The sequence below is a fragment of the Durio zibethinus genome, chromosome 23 (genome assembly GCF_047325235.1).
Source record: "Durio zibethinus cultivar Kanyao isolate XHJ-2024 chromosome 23, ASM4732523v1, whole genome shotgun sequence".
Taxonomy (NCBI): Eukaryota; Viridiplantae; Streptophyta; class Magnoliopsida; order Malvales; family Malvaceae; genus Durio; species Durio zibethinus.
In genome coordinates, this window is record NC_143184.1 from 3,900,212 (window position 1) to 3,915,638 (window position 15,427).

A 15,427-nucleotide genomic window follows, 5' to 3' on the forward strand; every position below is an offset into this window, starting at 1 on the left:
GTAAACAGTCAACAAAAGTTGGGTATAACTAATTGTAACCAAGCAGTACCCTTAAAAAAAAAAAAAAAGAGCTCAGTTGTCGTTTCACACTGATTTAAATATTGACGTGATGATTTGAGACAGCGTGATATGATAAGAAAAAATTATATATGCGATTTATAAAATTATATTTTGCGTTTATTTGCATTGAAATGAATTTTGATATAATATAATTTATATTATATATATTAATATATTTAAAATATGTAATATAATATAAATATTTTATTATATGAGTGTATTTTTAACATGTTTAATAAGTTTAACATATTTTTAAATTTATTTTAATTTTATATAAATATATAAAAATTATTTTAAACATTTAATTATGATATCTATTTAATAAATATTATAAAATTATTTTTATATTAATAATATAAATATAATATAAATATAAATATTATTTATATATATTATTATTTTATTTTTTAATCTTTAATAATTTATCATTTTAAATTTGATATTAAAAATTAATATAATTATGTAATATAAATTAAAATTAAAAAATATATATTAAATATATATTAAATGAGTATTAATTTTTTTAATATATAAGTATTTTTTATATATTAATATATCAAATTTATTAAATTATAAATTATAAATAATTTATAATTATTTATTTTTTTAATTATATTCTTATATTCATATTAATTATATATAATCATATATATTTATATTAATCATGTTTATTCATATATATTTATGTTATATTTATTCGTATTTATTTATATCATATTTAAATAAATAAATTATATATTTTAATTATATCATATATATAATATGTTTATTAAATATATCATTTCTATATTTAAAATTTATGTTTTATTTATATTTTAATAATTTATATTATTAAATGTGTTAAACACGAAATAAGATATCACACGAAAACGCATATTGTCGTGTATACTTAAAAGGCTGATAAACGCGTTAAGAAGAAGAAAAAAGAAGAGGGCGAGGCTTGTCCTTCACGCTTCTATTCACGCTTCTTCTCCTTCGTCTTCTTCTTCTCCTTGGCATTCCCGCTCGCTCAGAGACATTAATACAAGCACTTTGCATGCAATAAAAATTCACTCTTTATACTAATTTTAAGCAAGAAGAAAAAAAATGAAGTACGTGTTGGTTACCGGAGGAGTCGTTAGTGGACTCGGAAAGGGCGTCACGGCCAGCAGCCTAGGCGTCGTCCTTAAAGCATGTGGCCTTCGTGTCACTTCCATCAAAATTGGTTTTTTTTTTTCCTCTTTACCATCCCTATTTTATTTTTCTCTTGTTTTAGAAGGGGTCCAGGTTTCTGAGTTGGTTTCTAACTCTTGTGTTTGTCGACTAATGGTTGTTATTTTGACTGCAATTTTTTTTAAGATTAATATAATCTGCCTTTTCTTTTTCAGTGTTTATTATTGATATGGCTAACTCTTTGGTTCCTAAACTAATTTCGATTTTAATTTCAGAACAATCCTGATTATGCTTATTTTTGTTTGTTAATCTTCTTCATTTTCCTTGTATCTTGTAGATCCTTATCTAAACATGGATGCTGGAACCATGTCTCCTTTTGAGCATGGAGAGGTTTTTGTTCTTGATGACGGTGGAGAGGTTTTACAATCACTCTTTTTTTTTTTTTCTAGCATTCAGTATATTGTGCTATAAGTATTTGCCAAAAAAAGAAAGAGAAGAAAACCTCATTGCAAAATATTAACTAACTTGATTTATGTTTATGTTTGTTCTTAAAAAGGTTGATTTGGATTTGGGTAACTATGAGCGCTTCCTAGATGTTACTCTTACTAAAGAGAACAATATTACCACTGGAAAGATATATCAGGTATTTCAAATTTGTCAAAATAGATGATAATGTATCTGTTCATTGTTCACCTGAGTTCTGTTAGTGGTTGAATATAACCCAGTTGTATTTTCTTATCAGTCCGTCCTTGAAAAGGAAAGGAGAGGTGATTATCTCGGAAAGACTGTTCAGGTGACTTTTCTCATTTCCAAATCATGTGGCTACTTTTGTCTGCATAAAGAAAGTAATGATAAATTCCGGTCATTTCTTTTTTGAGTGGATCCCAGGTTGTTCCACACATCACGGATGCTATTAAGGATTGGATTGAGTCAGTTGCTCTCATTCCTGTGGATGGAAAAGAGGGTCCTGCAGATGTCTGTGTGATAGAGTTGGGAGGCACTGTTGGTAAGAGCTATGCTTAGAAAAGAGACATTTGATGTGTCTGGAACTCTCTCTTTATTCCTTGTTCTCTCTCTTTTTGGGTGAGAGATGATTGATCCTTTTTTTTTTTTTGTGGGGGGGGGGGCGCTGTGGTCCTTCAGGCGACATTGAATCAATGCCATTCATTGAGGCTTTGCGGCAGTTGTCCTTTTCAGTTGGTAAGCCCTATATGTTTTCTGTTTATTCCAGAAATGTAAATAATATTCTTTAGGTTTGATTGGTCATCAATCATTGTTTTCTCACTTGATTATTAGCCTTGTTGTCATGTGTTGCCTGGTGCTTATTTAGACCCACACATATGTGGTTCCCTTTTAGATCCACATGTAGTCACAGATCATAAACTCGTGCCTATAGGAACCTGGTTACCAAAGGAATGTGTTGGCCAAGAATTTTTATTGGTAATATAATTTGATTGAAGTATGTAGTACTAGGATTATGCAACTTGTCTGTTATTGAAATGTACTATGCTGATCAATAGGTCAAATATTTTGTACATGCATTTGCAGTGTGGTTTGTGTATGCACACACGAGTTCATAAATGAAAAGATGCAGTTGATCAGGTTTCTGAATTACTGGCAGCCTTCACCTCAATCTGTTAATAAAAAAGTTTTGATTCTGCATCTATAGTATGGCGCAAAGAGACTTTATATTAGTCTATTCAGTATATTTGGATATGAATCTTCCTGTGTCATAATAATTTTCATTTTCTTCGTCAGGGCAAGATAACTTCTGCCTCATTCATGTCAGCCTAATACCTGTGCTGGGTGTTGTTGGAGAGCAAGTAATACTCCATAATTTTCTTATAGCATCGTGCATAAATTGAAAATTTCTTTTAGGTCATTGTTTTTGGATCTTATTTTTTAAATGATGTCAGTTAAGTCCCTGAAACATATTAAACATTGCCACCTTTTATGATGAAAATAATTGTCTCTGTGGTTGCAGAAAACTAAACCTACGCAGCATAGTGTCCGGGAACTTAGAGCCTTAGGCTTGACTCCTCAACTGCTTGCATGTCGCTCTGCTCAGGTACACTGCCTTGCATGTACTTTCATGCCAGAGATGATTTTGCCATCAGAAGCGTTTGGTAAATTGCATCACTGTGTTTTATCCTTCTGGAGTATTGTTACCTGGCTCATTGTAGCACTTATGTGCATTGTTATTAGTTCTTAAATAGGTTGGCATGAACCTAAGTAATCATTATTATCTTATTGGGGTGTGGCATTTTGTTGTGATGGTACTTTACTTATGTAAGTTCTATTCTGAACTATAGTTGGGCTTGTATTTTTAACTTGGTACTGCCACTGGCATTCATGTCGTATAAATATTTTGTTGTAAAATTGCAATTTCTTCTTGATTTTATTTGTGTTTTCTCGTTTTATCTTGCTGAATATATTTTTGACTGCTTTGTTTTCTTTATCTAACTTTTGTCCCAAATTGATGGTATATATACCCTTTTGGTTGGTGACTTGCAGCCTTTATTGGATAATACAAAGGAGAAACTTTCACAATTTTGTCATGTTCCAGTAAGTTTGTTGGCAAATTTTGGTATTTGTTCTTTTTGATTGAAGTTTATCATCTTCACTGCTGATCTTATTTATCACCTTATGGTCCCTCACAGGTTGCCAACATACTGAATATTCATGATGTTCCCAACATTTGGCATATTCCTCTCTTACTTAGAGTATGTTCCGTAGCAGTTCTTCTATATTCTCTGGAACTTAAGGATTCCTAGTCTATTATACTAGTGCATTTCTCATTGCTATTATATGTTGACTGTTGCTTCAGAGCCAAAATGCTCATTATTCAATTCTGAAACAGCTAGATCTACTCAGGTTAGTTTCAACATTTCCAACGTTTACATCTTTTTTTAATCATAGGACTGCTAAGTTCATTTTACCATTTGCTTCATCTATGGCTTAACTTTTTGATGCATGATTAGGCCTAGGCTATCAATATTTTTGTATGCAGCCTAGCTAGTTGATTGTTGGTTTTTTCCTCTTTACTCTATCTCTGTGATTTTAGCACGGGGCAAAGGTAGTATTTGTTACTGGTTATTGGACTGTTGGCATTGAAATTGATTGGCTGTTAACTACCAAAATTCACCATTAAATTTGGATCAAGCTACCAATAGCTGGCAGGTTTGATCCATTTAACTAAATGGTTATAATGTTCCATTTCAGCATTGCCACACCTCCAGATTTAGAAGCTTGGACCAGGATGGCAGAAACTTTTGATAATCTGACTGATTCCGTTAGTACTCCTTATTTAGCTCTAAATGTCCAGTTTGAAATAGAAGAATTCTTTCAGTTGTGAAGCAAAAACGTATTATTGTGCACAGGTGAGGATTGCTATGGTGGGGAAGTATGTTGGTCTGACAGACTCGTATCTTTCTGTTGTTAAGGTTTGATACTAGTTTAATTTCGTGACTTGTAGAGATCCTTAATTTTAGACATAGCATCTTCTCTGGAAAATACATTCTTTAGTGGATGCATAATATTGTACAAAGAAGAGTTTCTGGTGCTGTATATTATTATTGTTTTTAAATTATCTGTCCTTTCATCCTTTTAGCCTAAGGTGTATGGTAAAGTTTTCATAAACAATTATCCAAATGTTTTATATGCTGAAGGGATTAGCTCATGTATAAGTTTATATTACTCCAAATCCACCACCTTGGTATTGCCTAATCTAGATCATTTTGGTAAAAGACATATCATGCTGTGATTGATTGAAAACTAGGTAATTCATTATTTAGTGGTGCAAAATCATATGCCTGCTAATTGGTTGTATGTTTTCTAAATACTGAATTTTAGTGGCTTGCTGATTTATCTCTGACAGTAATCATTATTGTGCCTACTCCTTGCTCTATGTTTTCTTTTGCTTGTAGGCGCTTTTACATGCCTGCATTTCATGTTCTTTGAAGCCATCTATTGACTGGATTGCAGCTTCAGACCTCGAAGATGATACTGCTCAATTGGTATTGAACCAGTAGCACTTTTGGTATTACAATTTTTTTAAAAAAATGAATATTATGTTAGTTAACATTCTTCTACCTTATCCAGACACCTGAAGCTCATGCTGCTGCGTGGAAGACTTTAAGAGTAAGTCTTTTATTGTTTTCCCCATTGTTTTTTATGCCTTAACTTCTTCCGAGTCGGATCCTTTACCTGAGAACCGGTTTTGGTTTATCACTTTCATGAATTATTTTGTGCAAGAGTAGGCTAAAACTAGATTATTATTGGTGGTCCTGGAGAGTTGAGTGTGTCTGAAATTCAATCATACATAGAGTTTACCAATTATATACTTATCATTTTTTTTTTTGAGAGGGGATGGGAGTACGTAGAAATTTGTAATTACCCTTTCCATTTAGGTCACTGGACCATGTAAGAATTTTTTTACAGCATACTCTAAAGGGAATTGGGGATGCAGAGGGCAATTTGGAAATTGAGTTTTTTTTTTTTTTCCATACTGTTATTTGCAGAATGCTGAATGTGTCCTAGTTCCTGGTGGATTTGGAGACCGTGGTGTAAGAGGAATGATACTGGCAGCAAAATATGCTAGAGAGAATAATGTTCCCTATCTTGGCATTTGCTTGGGCATGCAGATCTCTGTAATTGAGTATGCCAGATCTGTACGTGACTTTTCTTTCCTATACAATGTTTTTTATTTTCCAATTTACACATTAAACCTTTTCTAATTTTTTATTCCAGGTTCTTGGTTTTGAAAGGGCAAACAGTACAGAGTTTGATGAGCAGACACCTAATCCTGTCGTCATTTTTATGCCTGAAGTATGCATTTATTCTTGCTCATTTTACTTTTTCATACATCTGCCACATGCATGCTGGACTATATTATTTTCTATTTGATGTGGCAGGGCTCAAGAACACATATGGGAAGCACAATGAGATTAGGATCTCGAAGAACACTATTCCAGACCCCTGATTGTGTCACTTCTAAATTGTATGTTATTTATCTATTAGTTTGTTTCATGTGGAAAAAAGATTGAATACTCTTAATTCATTTGTTTCCCACTTGTGCAATGGGTGCTTGTGCCATATGACCTCAGGGTGACAAGTTTTATGTAACTCCATTAAGTTTACAAGGGTATAAGGCTACTTCTTATTATCTTTTCAGATTGCGTTGCTTCCCATGCGGTGTGGCTTTATCTGAATTATTTAACTAGATGTTGATTGGTAAAATCAGCATGTTTTTAGTGTCCAGTGGGTGTTGTTGCTTCCAATAGTTGATAAAATATAGCTTGACAGAATTAACACTGGTTTTACATGGAATAAGATTATTGTCCAAATTGAAGATTTCTATATATATTTTGATTCCATGCATGATAAAATCAGCATGTTTTTAGTGTCCAGTGGGTATTGTTCCGTCCAATTGTCTATAAAGTAGAGCTTGACAAAATTAACACTGGTGTTTACATGCAATATGATCATTGTCCAAATTGAAGATTTCTATATATATTTTCATTGCCATGCATGATAATTCTTTTTTATTTTACTTGCTAGGTACGACAATCCACAGTATGTAGATGAACGACACCGGCATAGATATGAGGTTGGTCAAGTTGATTCAACTGGGAAAGAGAAGAAAAATTCGACCTATCAGCATAACTAATATGATATCCTCTGATATGATTTATTTGCCCCTTTACATGACTCTGCTGTAGGTAAACCCAGATGCAATTGGGCTTCTTGAAGAAGCTGGGCTGAAATTTGTTGGGAAGGATGACACTGGGAAAAGGATGGAGGTGGGTTTACATGTTTTTTCCCTATTGCTGAAGTTTTTCTTTTGGTTTGTGTGTTTAGCGGAAAAAGATCCTCTCCATTGCTTAAAAAGTAGTGAAAGATTCCACTACTTTATCTAAGGGTGAGTTACTTTCAGTTACATCTACGGTTGATATTAATGGTTTTAAATTGAATACAAAAATAAATAAAAATTAATTAAAAAGATAAAAATGATTTGAATAGATATCAATCATTGATCTAATTGAAAGTGCAATATTCACCTTAGATAAAAGTGGAAACTTCCACTACTTTTTAAAGTCCTCTCAATTGCTTAAAAAGTAGTGAAAGATTCCACTACTTTATCTAAGGGTGAATCACTTTCAGTTAGATCTATGGTTGATATTTCATGGTTTTAAATAGAATATAAAAATTAATTAGAAAGATAAAAATGATTTGAATAAATATCAATCATTGATCTAATTGAAAGTGCAATATTCACCTTAGATAAAAGTGGAAACTTCCAGTACTTTTTAAGTAGTGGAGATATGATCCTTTCCTGTGTGATCATTTGTTGGATGCAGTGGGATTTAGATTCTCTTTGTCAGTCTTTGGGCTAGAAAGGGGACAAGTTCATTCCTTTTCTCATGTTTTGCAGATTCTGGAGCTTCCAGGGCATCCATTTTATGCAGGAGTGCAGTTTCATCCAGAATTTAAATCACGACCAGGGAAGCCCTCGCCACTATTTTTAGGTACTTAAAATCAAAAGCAAATGCCCAGAGAGCTTATGTGCATATGAAGTGCATAATTTGTCATTAATAGATTTCAAAAAAGAAAATGATGTAAAAAATGACTGCACTTTTCTATCCGTGTGGAAGGTCATGTCCCATATAGGGAAGAGTTAAAGGTGCATCAATACTACCATATAAAATAGTTGAAATATAGCTAAGATAGCTACTGTTATTTGTCTAAATATCAATTGAACCATGTAAATTAATCCTTCTAAAGTGCTATATCCATATGAATATGAAGGAATATAAATAAAGTCCATGTGCTTGGTCTTATAGTTTACATTTTTTTACAATTAAATATTTCATGAATTTGGATTATTCAACTTTTATCTTCCTACATGCAAAACAACAATAATTGTTATGCCTCTGCGATTGTAGGTCTTATATTATCTGCAAAAGGACAATTGGAAGCATATCTTCACAAGCATCAAAATGGAAGTTGATTTGCAAGTTATAATGATACATCCGAATCAGTTTTACAAGGTAATCTTCTTTCAGAAAATTAAATATGTGAAGCGGGTAGATCAAATTTGTACCTAGCTTAGTAGCCTGATAGGTTGAGGATTTGCTTTTACCTTGATAGCTTCTGCGCTAGAGACTAGGTCAACTGGAATTTCTTCCACTGTTTGCGCATTTTTCTTTTGACTTTTACATAATTTCATAAGGAAAGATGCACTATCTTATATTGCATAAGGAAAGATGCACAAGGAAACTGTCCAATTGGTCTTGTGGCCAACTGGTGTAAGGGACATGCACTATCTTATACGTAGGCCAACTTGACATTGTCTACAGCATTTTATCTGTTTTTTTTTTAAAGGTTTCCGTAATTATTTGGCATGGTAGGCCACTGGCCTGCAGCTTTTTCCTGTGGTTTGGTTAATGTTGGATATTACAATCAAATACAAAATTCAATTATTTTGCTTTGTTTTGTGAACTGACCTGACTCCTTTACCTTGATGTAGGTGGACATTGATAGATTTTTGAGGTGTTATGCTCTATAGATATACGCAAAAGGGTTCTTCAAGTGGATCCTTATTGCAATACAACTTGAATTTAGGCCTTCAGCTCTTACCCAACTCATTCTTGACTGTTATAATTGAGTCGTTGCTGCATATGTATTTGATTTGATATTCACCGGGCAAATTTTCAGGGTTGGTTCCTAAAAGTCGTAGAAATTTGTGACAGATAAAACATTCTTAAGACTTATTTCCTTTTTATCGTGCAAGTTTTTTATTGGATGAAACTCATGAGGTTAGGGGTGAGGAAGAACATTTTCTGAGGAAAAGCATCTCTTCCAAATTGCCATGTCGTTTCATGTAATTTGTGTATCAATAATGAGCACTTTAAAAAAAAAAAAAAAAAAAAGGGAACTCAACGCTGTGCATTTTGAAGGGGTTATTTATATTTTGGTTGGCAAAAGTGTCTGCCGTTCTGTTACTCACGGTGTACATGATTGATTTTTCAACAACATGATGGATTTCTAGTATGATTCATTTTAACTCGTTGCTTCAGACTTGATACGGCTCAGCCCAATCATACTTTTGATGCCGTTTCCCGGCTTTAGGAATTTGTACCTCCCATTACAAATTTTATTTTTTGTCACAAGTAAAAATTTTTCAACCACTTGCTATTTGCTATGGGCTATAGTAAACCATTTCCTCTCAATTTTTTCTTAAATTTTTTAATCCTTTCTCCTATCTTTTGTGTTTTCTTTGTCTTGACTTTATTAAAGTGGATTATACGTTTTTTGTTTTTTTTGCCCAACACAGTAGCCTTTGAAATGGGTGATTTTAGTTAAACTCGCATGATTGGCCAATGCCAGTATAATAAATCAGAGCGTTGTAAGTTTTGGCAAATACACGTCTTATTCCAATCAATTTCCCTATGTTTACTAGTTCAATAAACTAGTAGTATGCTTTTGATTGTTTATTGGCATTAATTTTCTTTCAGTCTGCACATGCAAAACCGTACGAGTAGTACTAACGCAAACGCATCAACATCTAATTTTTTTTCAGTTCTTATTGATAAATTTGTGAACGCTCGAATCCTCGTTATTTACAAAAATAACAAAAAGAAGCAGTGTCTGATCTCTAGCGAAAAAATTTTCTGCAAAAGCCGCAGACTCAAAAAAAAAAAAAAAGGAAAAGGTGCAGAATATGCGAAATTATGAACTTGAAAAGGACGCTGATTTCTCGAAGACCCCAAGATTCAACTTGCGCCTCTGTTAAGCATTTCAGTATATTCCAAATATGAAAATTGTCTTTGTAACTTCATTTGCTCATGAAACTTAGCTATGAACTTCTCCGCCTTTGAATCAATCCCTTCTTCCTCTAATGGATATGGGCTCTTCTCATCACAACCCTCATATCCACATTCTTTGTCTTTAGCCTCAGAGCCTGTTGAGTAGCTCTTCCTTCCACTATCATACCCGTAAACTCCATTTTCATCGATACCAAAATCGTAATCAAAATCTACTTCCTCAGCGCTAATGCAAGGGAGAAGGAACCGCATGGAAGCAGGACGGTGCATCTTAACGTGGAAAATGGGGGTCTCATCGAAGGAAAGCTCGCGTTCCTTGTAATAGCTGATTTGGTCACGAGGAGCTGTTGTATGTCCAAGGCCTTTGAGAAACTTAGGCACCAACCGTAGCTCCATCATAAGCCGTCTTTTGAATACCCCACCTTTTCTTGTCCATAACAATGCTAGACGCAGGAGTCTCCATGCTCTTTGAGCGACATCACTGTTCTTCTTCGGCATTTTCTTCAGCTTAACAATTTGCAGCAAACTATGTTTAAGTAGAAAGTACTTGGCAAAAGACTTGGTACGAGAAAACACTAGGAAAGCTTTGTTGGGTACTGAAATACTAAGATTTCTTTTGAATGGTAGCTAAGAACTTTGTTTGCAGTTGAGATTTTAAGATATTCAGGTTGCTGAAGGAAGAAAACTGAAGATTGGCTATTTATATGTTGAGATTTTATGCTTGAGCGTTTGATACGCGGAAAGAGAGGAAAACAGGTTTTGTTTTTTTTAATTCTGGCTTTGGTTTGGTGAAAAATGTGAACAATGGGCGCGGTGGAACCTCGTGGGAGACACGGTTGTACGCGACACAAATCTAGCTGTCGTAGTTTCGTTTCCAAATATAACCCTATCTCCTTTTGTTTATTACTCTGATTAGGAGCAACGGAAAATGTTTTTGGTACCTTTTATTTAATTTTCGAGAAAATGAAGTTATTTAGATTTGCTGCTATTTTAATTTATTTGCAACTTTCAATTAATTCATTCCATGCAATGAAGTATATATACAATTTCTAATTTGTCAATTACAAAAAATGGTAAAAATAAAATTGGCAATTCGTATTAACATGACTTTTATGTAAATTATACAATGTGTAAGGCTATTATAGTCAAACGAAAATAATGAAGCAAATTTTTTGGTTGAAAAAATTATAGTTGAAGGGAAAAGAGTGAAGCAAATGATTGAAGAGTAGGCCCTCCTTTTGGTTTACAAGACACGCTTTTAGTTGTGTTTTAATTTAGCTTTTGCTTTATAATAAAGAAAAGAAACAAAATCATTGAGAAAATGTTGAGTACTTTTTCACAAGGTAAACGCTTACTGTATTGTTTAAGTTTTAATACTTCCAAATTTAAAGAGAATCCTAACCTCAACCAAACAGATCTTAATTTATTAATTACATATTAGTACATGATTTCATAATTACAAATAAAAATGTGAGAATCTTCCTATAATATACTCGAAAATTATCAAGTTTTTTTCTCTCAGAATACTTTCAGAGCATGGAAAGTTGACAAGCTGAGGTCAATGAATCAATTGAAGAACTCAAGAGAGAAGCCAATATGTTACCTGGCTGCAAATCTGATTCATGACCCTAGTTTCAAATTTTGGCATTTGGTTTCAATTCGGCCTTCAAGAGACCAATTGTATTTGCAGAGGTTAATAGTTGATGGCTTTTGCTTTCTTCCTAATTTGGCACTCTAATTCAGAATCAGCAATGAATCATAACTTGAACCACTGTCTAACCGGCAAATATGCAAACAAAATTGTCAAGTTTTTGTATTCTGTAGACATTAATTAAACTCAAAAGCTGGAAATCTTGGTTTGATGTGGTTTAAGATCACAGCTAGCTCTAAAGTGCTGTCAATTCTATGCTTTCTTGGAAGTTTAATTCGAATCGCTAAGATTTAACGGCTCCAAATGGTCTTCATCCGAAACCTAGCCGTAAAGGTTTCAGTTTCTTGGTGGCAAATGTCTTTACTTTGGCTTGGTGCTAGAGCTGATGACAGGAATTGGCTGCGGCATTTATGTTCGGGGAAACGACAAAGCTCTCAATTCACCACCAAAAAACGAAAGGCAACTTGTGAAACTACAATGCCACCTGTTTCAAACTGTGCGGTCCCACCTTAAAACTTGTCAAATATCAAAACAGTTGAATGCCAGAAGTGCACTGATTTGAAGAAGGAAAGTTCTTAAAGAATAGATGATTCAAACTAAGTTGCGGCCTTTGTCTTGATTTGAACATTGGAGTGCAAAATCAAGTTGTTGTAGCAGGGCATGAATTGACTCAAGTAACCGGCTGGCTAAAATCAAATTAATGCAATTATACAAAGCTGGCTAAAATGGTTCTCAATAATATAAAGGCATTTTCTTATGTAAATTCGTAGAGTTACATTTTAATTAACTATAAAATAAAAGCATCTTCTTTGGTATTATGCTAATAATTAATTCACCTGATATCATTTTATTTAACCTATTAAAAAAATAATCCAACTAAAAACAATATGGAGGACCCGCAAAGAAGAAGACCCACAAACAATTAAGTTAATCAATCATAAGAAATCATGAGGAAATTAAAAACAATATGGAGAACCCACCATTGTTTTGAATGTGACGATTATGCTATTGAATAATGATGGGCGATTTTATTATGGAGGAGTGATGCTGGCATGGATTCATGGATCCATGTTTTGGGGGTCATTCTCATGGATTTAAATCAAGGATATTGTTTCGGTTTGGCTTGATTTGGTTTTTCTATGATACATTGCAAGCTGTTTGAGAAATAAAATGATAGAGAGAAGACGGATTCAAGCTAATTAATTATAGAAAAATTAGGAGAATCAAACAAATGCGGGGCGCCAGATTAATTTCTGGAGCAAGAAACAAGAAAGCCTACCGATTCCTATGCCTCAAACAACGCTCTCACGTTGCTCTTTCTACGCTTCATAAAATTTTCAAATGTAATTAAGAAACTAGAAGTCACTCTTTCTTTTATTATCAATTAATTTTAATTTGTATAGTTATATTAAAATTTTGACATGATATCAAACAGCCCTTCTGTGTTGATTATTAAGTCATATATATTCCCTAATAATTCGATATCTTTAGATATTACCAAATAAATTTATTGTTTTTTACACGTAATAATTTGAAGGAAGAATGTTAAGTTGTAACAAATAATAAATGGTGTATTGCATAAAAGAAACTTCGTAATCTGTAATCATATAACTATTTGATTTTGAATATTTAAGTTCCCATCATGAAATTTGACAGAATGGAATCGAAGACAATTTGTATTACTTGTAAGTAAAGCAATGGTTTTGAATTTACGGTTCGAGAAAGGAAAGTTTGCCACTAAAAGTTACATATTTAGTTAGTAAATTACTGTTTTGGTTGCGTACTATTTTTGCCATTTCAAGAATTTTACCATAATTTCCTGGTAAATACATAGACATACGATGGTTTTAAAGAAGGGGGAGGGGTATGACTCTTCAAACTTGCAATATATAAATTCATTGTTTCTTTCTTCCTCTCGGCAAGCCTCGTTTCGCATTTCCCTGTGCTTGGCGCAGGGGTTTTAATATATAAATTAGGGGCCCTCTAATTTGTTTTTTGTCCCTATTTCGGATGGAGGAAATGTCAAAGACATCAATGGCCTCCATCTCCACCTCCAGGGACAAAAACATGGCTCTCGATGATCAAAATGGTTTGCCCATGTTGAAGAAAAGAAAGCGCTCTGCCGGAATGCGCTTTCTCAAGGCTGTGCTTTACATGTTGCAGTCGAAATCAAGCAAATCAAAATCACAATCCATTCAGGTTAATGTGGCTTCCAACTTCTCCTGGAAGGGGCTTGTAGGGTCAATGCGTCCAATGCATTTACAAAGCAACCAATCCCCACCCCCACCCATCGATGCCAAACCTGCAATCATGCCTGAGCTTGAGCCTATATCCGTTGGCGAACAAACAGAGGAACCTATTACGCCGCCCTTGTCTCCAATGACATACTTCTCGCCTCAATCCCCATCCTCTTCCATTTCATCGACTTACGGCTCCGCGAATGACCTGACCCAATACGACTCACCTTCGAATCAAGAAATTCATGTTATAAAACTTTGCGAAGGAATCACCGAACAGGAATGCCGGTACGATGATGAGGCTGGCGACGAGATGATTGATGCCAAGGCTGAAGAATTCATAGCTAATTTCTACCATCAAATGAGGCTTCAAAACTTGAATTGATCACGAATCGTTAACGATTGCGGAAAAACAGTGGTCAATAACATACGGACGGCATTGATTTCCATGCATGCACGTTGTGTTTGTTTTCTGTCTTCACTTTTTATTTATTTATTTATAATATTCATTTTGTGGTTCCGTAGGACAAAGTCGGGACTGGGGAAATATTCAGCTACGAGGTGGATATAAGTGTAGTAGCAAATAACGAGAGTGCTATCCTCGATCGTGTTTTAACTTTTAATACATAAGTGGGCATGGAGGTTTTAGGTGTAATTTTGTTTTAATTCAAGTATTAAATTGGATGATTGGTTATTATGATTTATAATGAGAGAAATTTAAAGGTTTTAGCTTTATCTTCGTAGCATATATCTACACTCAGCTAAGCTCATATATATCAGACTTCCTCAATTTAATTCGTGCATAATATTTCCAATATCATTGAAAACAATGCGGTTCGTCTCAAAACCAAAATCTTTTACAATATTAATAGCACTTCACCATTCATAACTTGAACCATTGAGAGTTGTTAAGACTGATTGTAAAGCAGATTTGTGTTACTATTTCATAGATGATCCCCATCGCCCCCTTTTTCCTCCTTTTTCCTTACATGAAAAAAATGATTCCTCTTTTAGCCACTTCATTACCAAACATTTTCCATCAGTTTTCTGTCAAAGACAGAAAATTCCTATCGACCACCGTCTTAACTCAAAATCCAAACTCCTATCCATCGAGTTCTCAAGATTGGACTTGGACCAAACATGTTCAGGTTATTGCTGGGCAAGCCCCAGCTTAAAATGTCTACGTTGGGTTGAAGCAGTACCCTAATATCGCTGAAGTTAATTTCCACAAATTCTTCTCAAGTTCATGCAACAGCATCCAAACACAAGGTTGCAGTGTTACGGTCCCATATTTAAGATTTTGCCTGCAAGAATCGGCTCAACTCAAAAGGCCTCGGATACTTTTAACACCTCGTCGTTTTTATTATTTATCATTTTCTTTTCCTTTTTGTTTGACAAAACATATATATTCATCTTAATCTTCCTCCATCTCAGGCAACTTCACTGATGCTGCATTACCAACTTCACCACCTTTCACATATTGTTGTTGGTGAATGGTGAAC

General features: G+C 33.9%; 3 protein-coding genes across 6 annotated transcripts; 2 read left to right on the forward strand and 1 right to left on the reverse strand.

The window, feature by feature from the left end:
- The first annotated feature begins 921 nt into the window (after window positions 1-921).
- On the forward strand, window positions 922-9,178 carry LOC111314090 (uncharacterized). Of its 4 annotated transcripts, none has more exons than XR_016332868.1 (23): window positions 922-1,264; window positions 1,550-1,629; window positions 1,769-1,855; window positions 1,955-2,005; window positions 2,101-2,218; window positions 2,356-2,412; window positions 2,971-3,035; window positions 3,197-3,280; window positions 3,727-3,777; window positions 3,873-3,935; window positions 4,040-4,086; window positions 4,435-4,504; window positions 4,593-4,655; window positions 5,139-5,228; window positions 5,314-5,352; window positions 5,733-5,882; window positions 5,962-6,039; window positions 6,126-6,211; window positions 6,772-6,820; window positions 6,933-7,132; window positions 7,646-7,739; window positions 8,157-8,261; window positions 8,741-9,021. XR_016332868.1 is itself a non-coding variant. In XM_022915117.2 (23 exons), exons 1-22 carry the CDS (start codon window positions 1,147-1,149, stop codon window positions 8,219-8,221), a joined length of 1,686 nt encoding a protein of 561 aa, XP_022770852.1. In that variant the 5' UTR covers window positions 934-1,146; the 3' UTR covers window positions 8,222-8,261; window positions 8,741-9,178. The 4 variants fall into 4 exon arrangements, 3 of the variants coding, with proteins under 3 accessions (XP_022770852.1, XP_022770853.1, XP_089609362.1); XM_022915117.2 differs by having other exon boundaries at window positions 934-1,264; window positions 6,933-7,013; window positions 8,741-9,178; XM_089753236.1 differs by having other exon boundaries at window positions 980-1,230; window positions 6,933-7,013.
- Window positions 9,179-9,771: 593 nt separating this feature from the next.
- On the reverse strand, window positions 9,772-10,704 carry LOC111314091 (uncharacterized). The gene has a single exon (XM_022915119.2). It carries the CDS (start codon window positions 10,533-10,535, stop codon window positions 9,987-9,989), a length of 549 nt encoding a protein of 182 aa, XP_022770854.1. The 5' UTR covers window positions 10,536-10,704; the 3' UTR covers window positions 9,772-9,986.
- A 2,922-nt stretch (window positions 10,705-13,626) lies between these two features.
- On the forward strand, window positions 13,627-14,657 carry LOC111313051 (uncharacterized). The gene has a single exon (XM_022913787.2). It carries the CDS (start codon window positions 13,699-13,701, stop codon window positions 14,308-14,310), a length of 612 nt encoding a protein of 203 aa, XP_022769522.1. The 5' UTR covers window positions 13,627-13,698; the 3' UTR covers window positions 14,311-14,657.
- Window positions 14,658-15,427: the final 770 nt, after the last annotated feature.

Excerpts from the sequence above, each read along its gene's own strand:
- LOC111314090 (XM_022915117.2), top strand. The coding sequence starts at position 1,147 with ATGAAGTACGTGTTGGTTACCGGAGGAGTCGTTAGTGGACTCGGAAAG. Across the intron at positions 5,229-5,313 it reads AAGATGATACTGCTCAATTG|ACACCTGAAGCTCATGCTGC; the intron begins GTATTGAACCAG and ends TACCTTATCCAG. Across the intron at positions 7,740-8,156 it reads GCCCTCGCCACTATTTTTAG|GTCTTATATTATCTGCAAAA; the intron begins GTACTTAAAATC and ends CTGCGATTGTAG.
- LOC111314091 (XM_022915119.2), bottom strand. The coding sequence starts at position 10,535 with ATGCCGAAGAAGAACAGTGATGTCGCTCAAAGAGCATGGAGACTCCTG.
- LOC111313051 (XM_022913787.2), top strand. The coding sequence starts at position 13,699 with ATGGAGGAAATGTCAAAGACATCAATGGCCTCCATCTCCACCTCCAGG.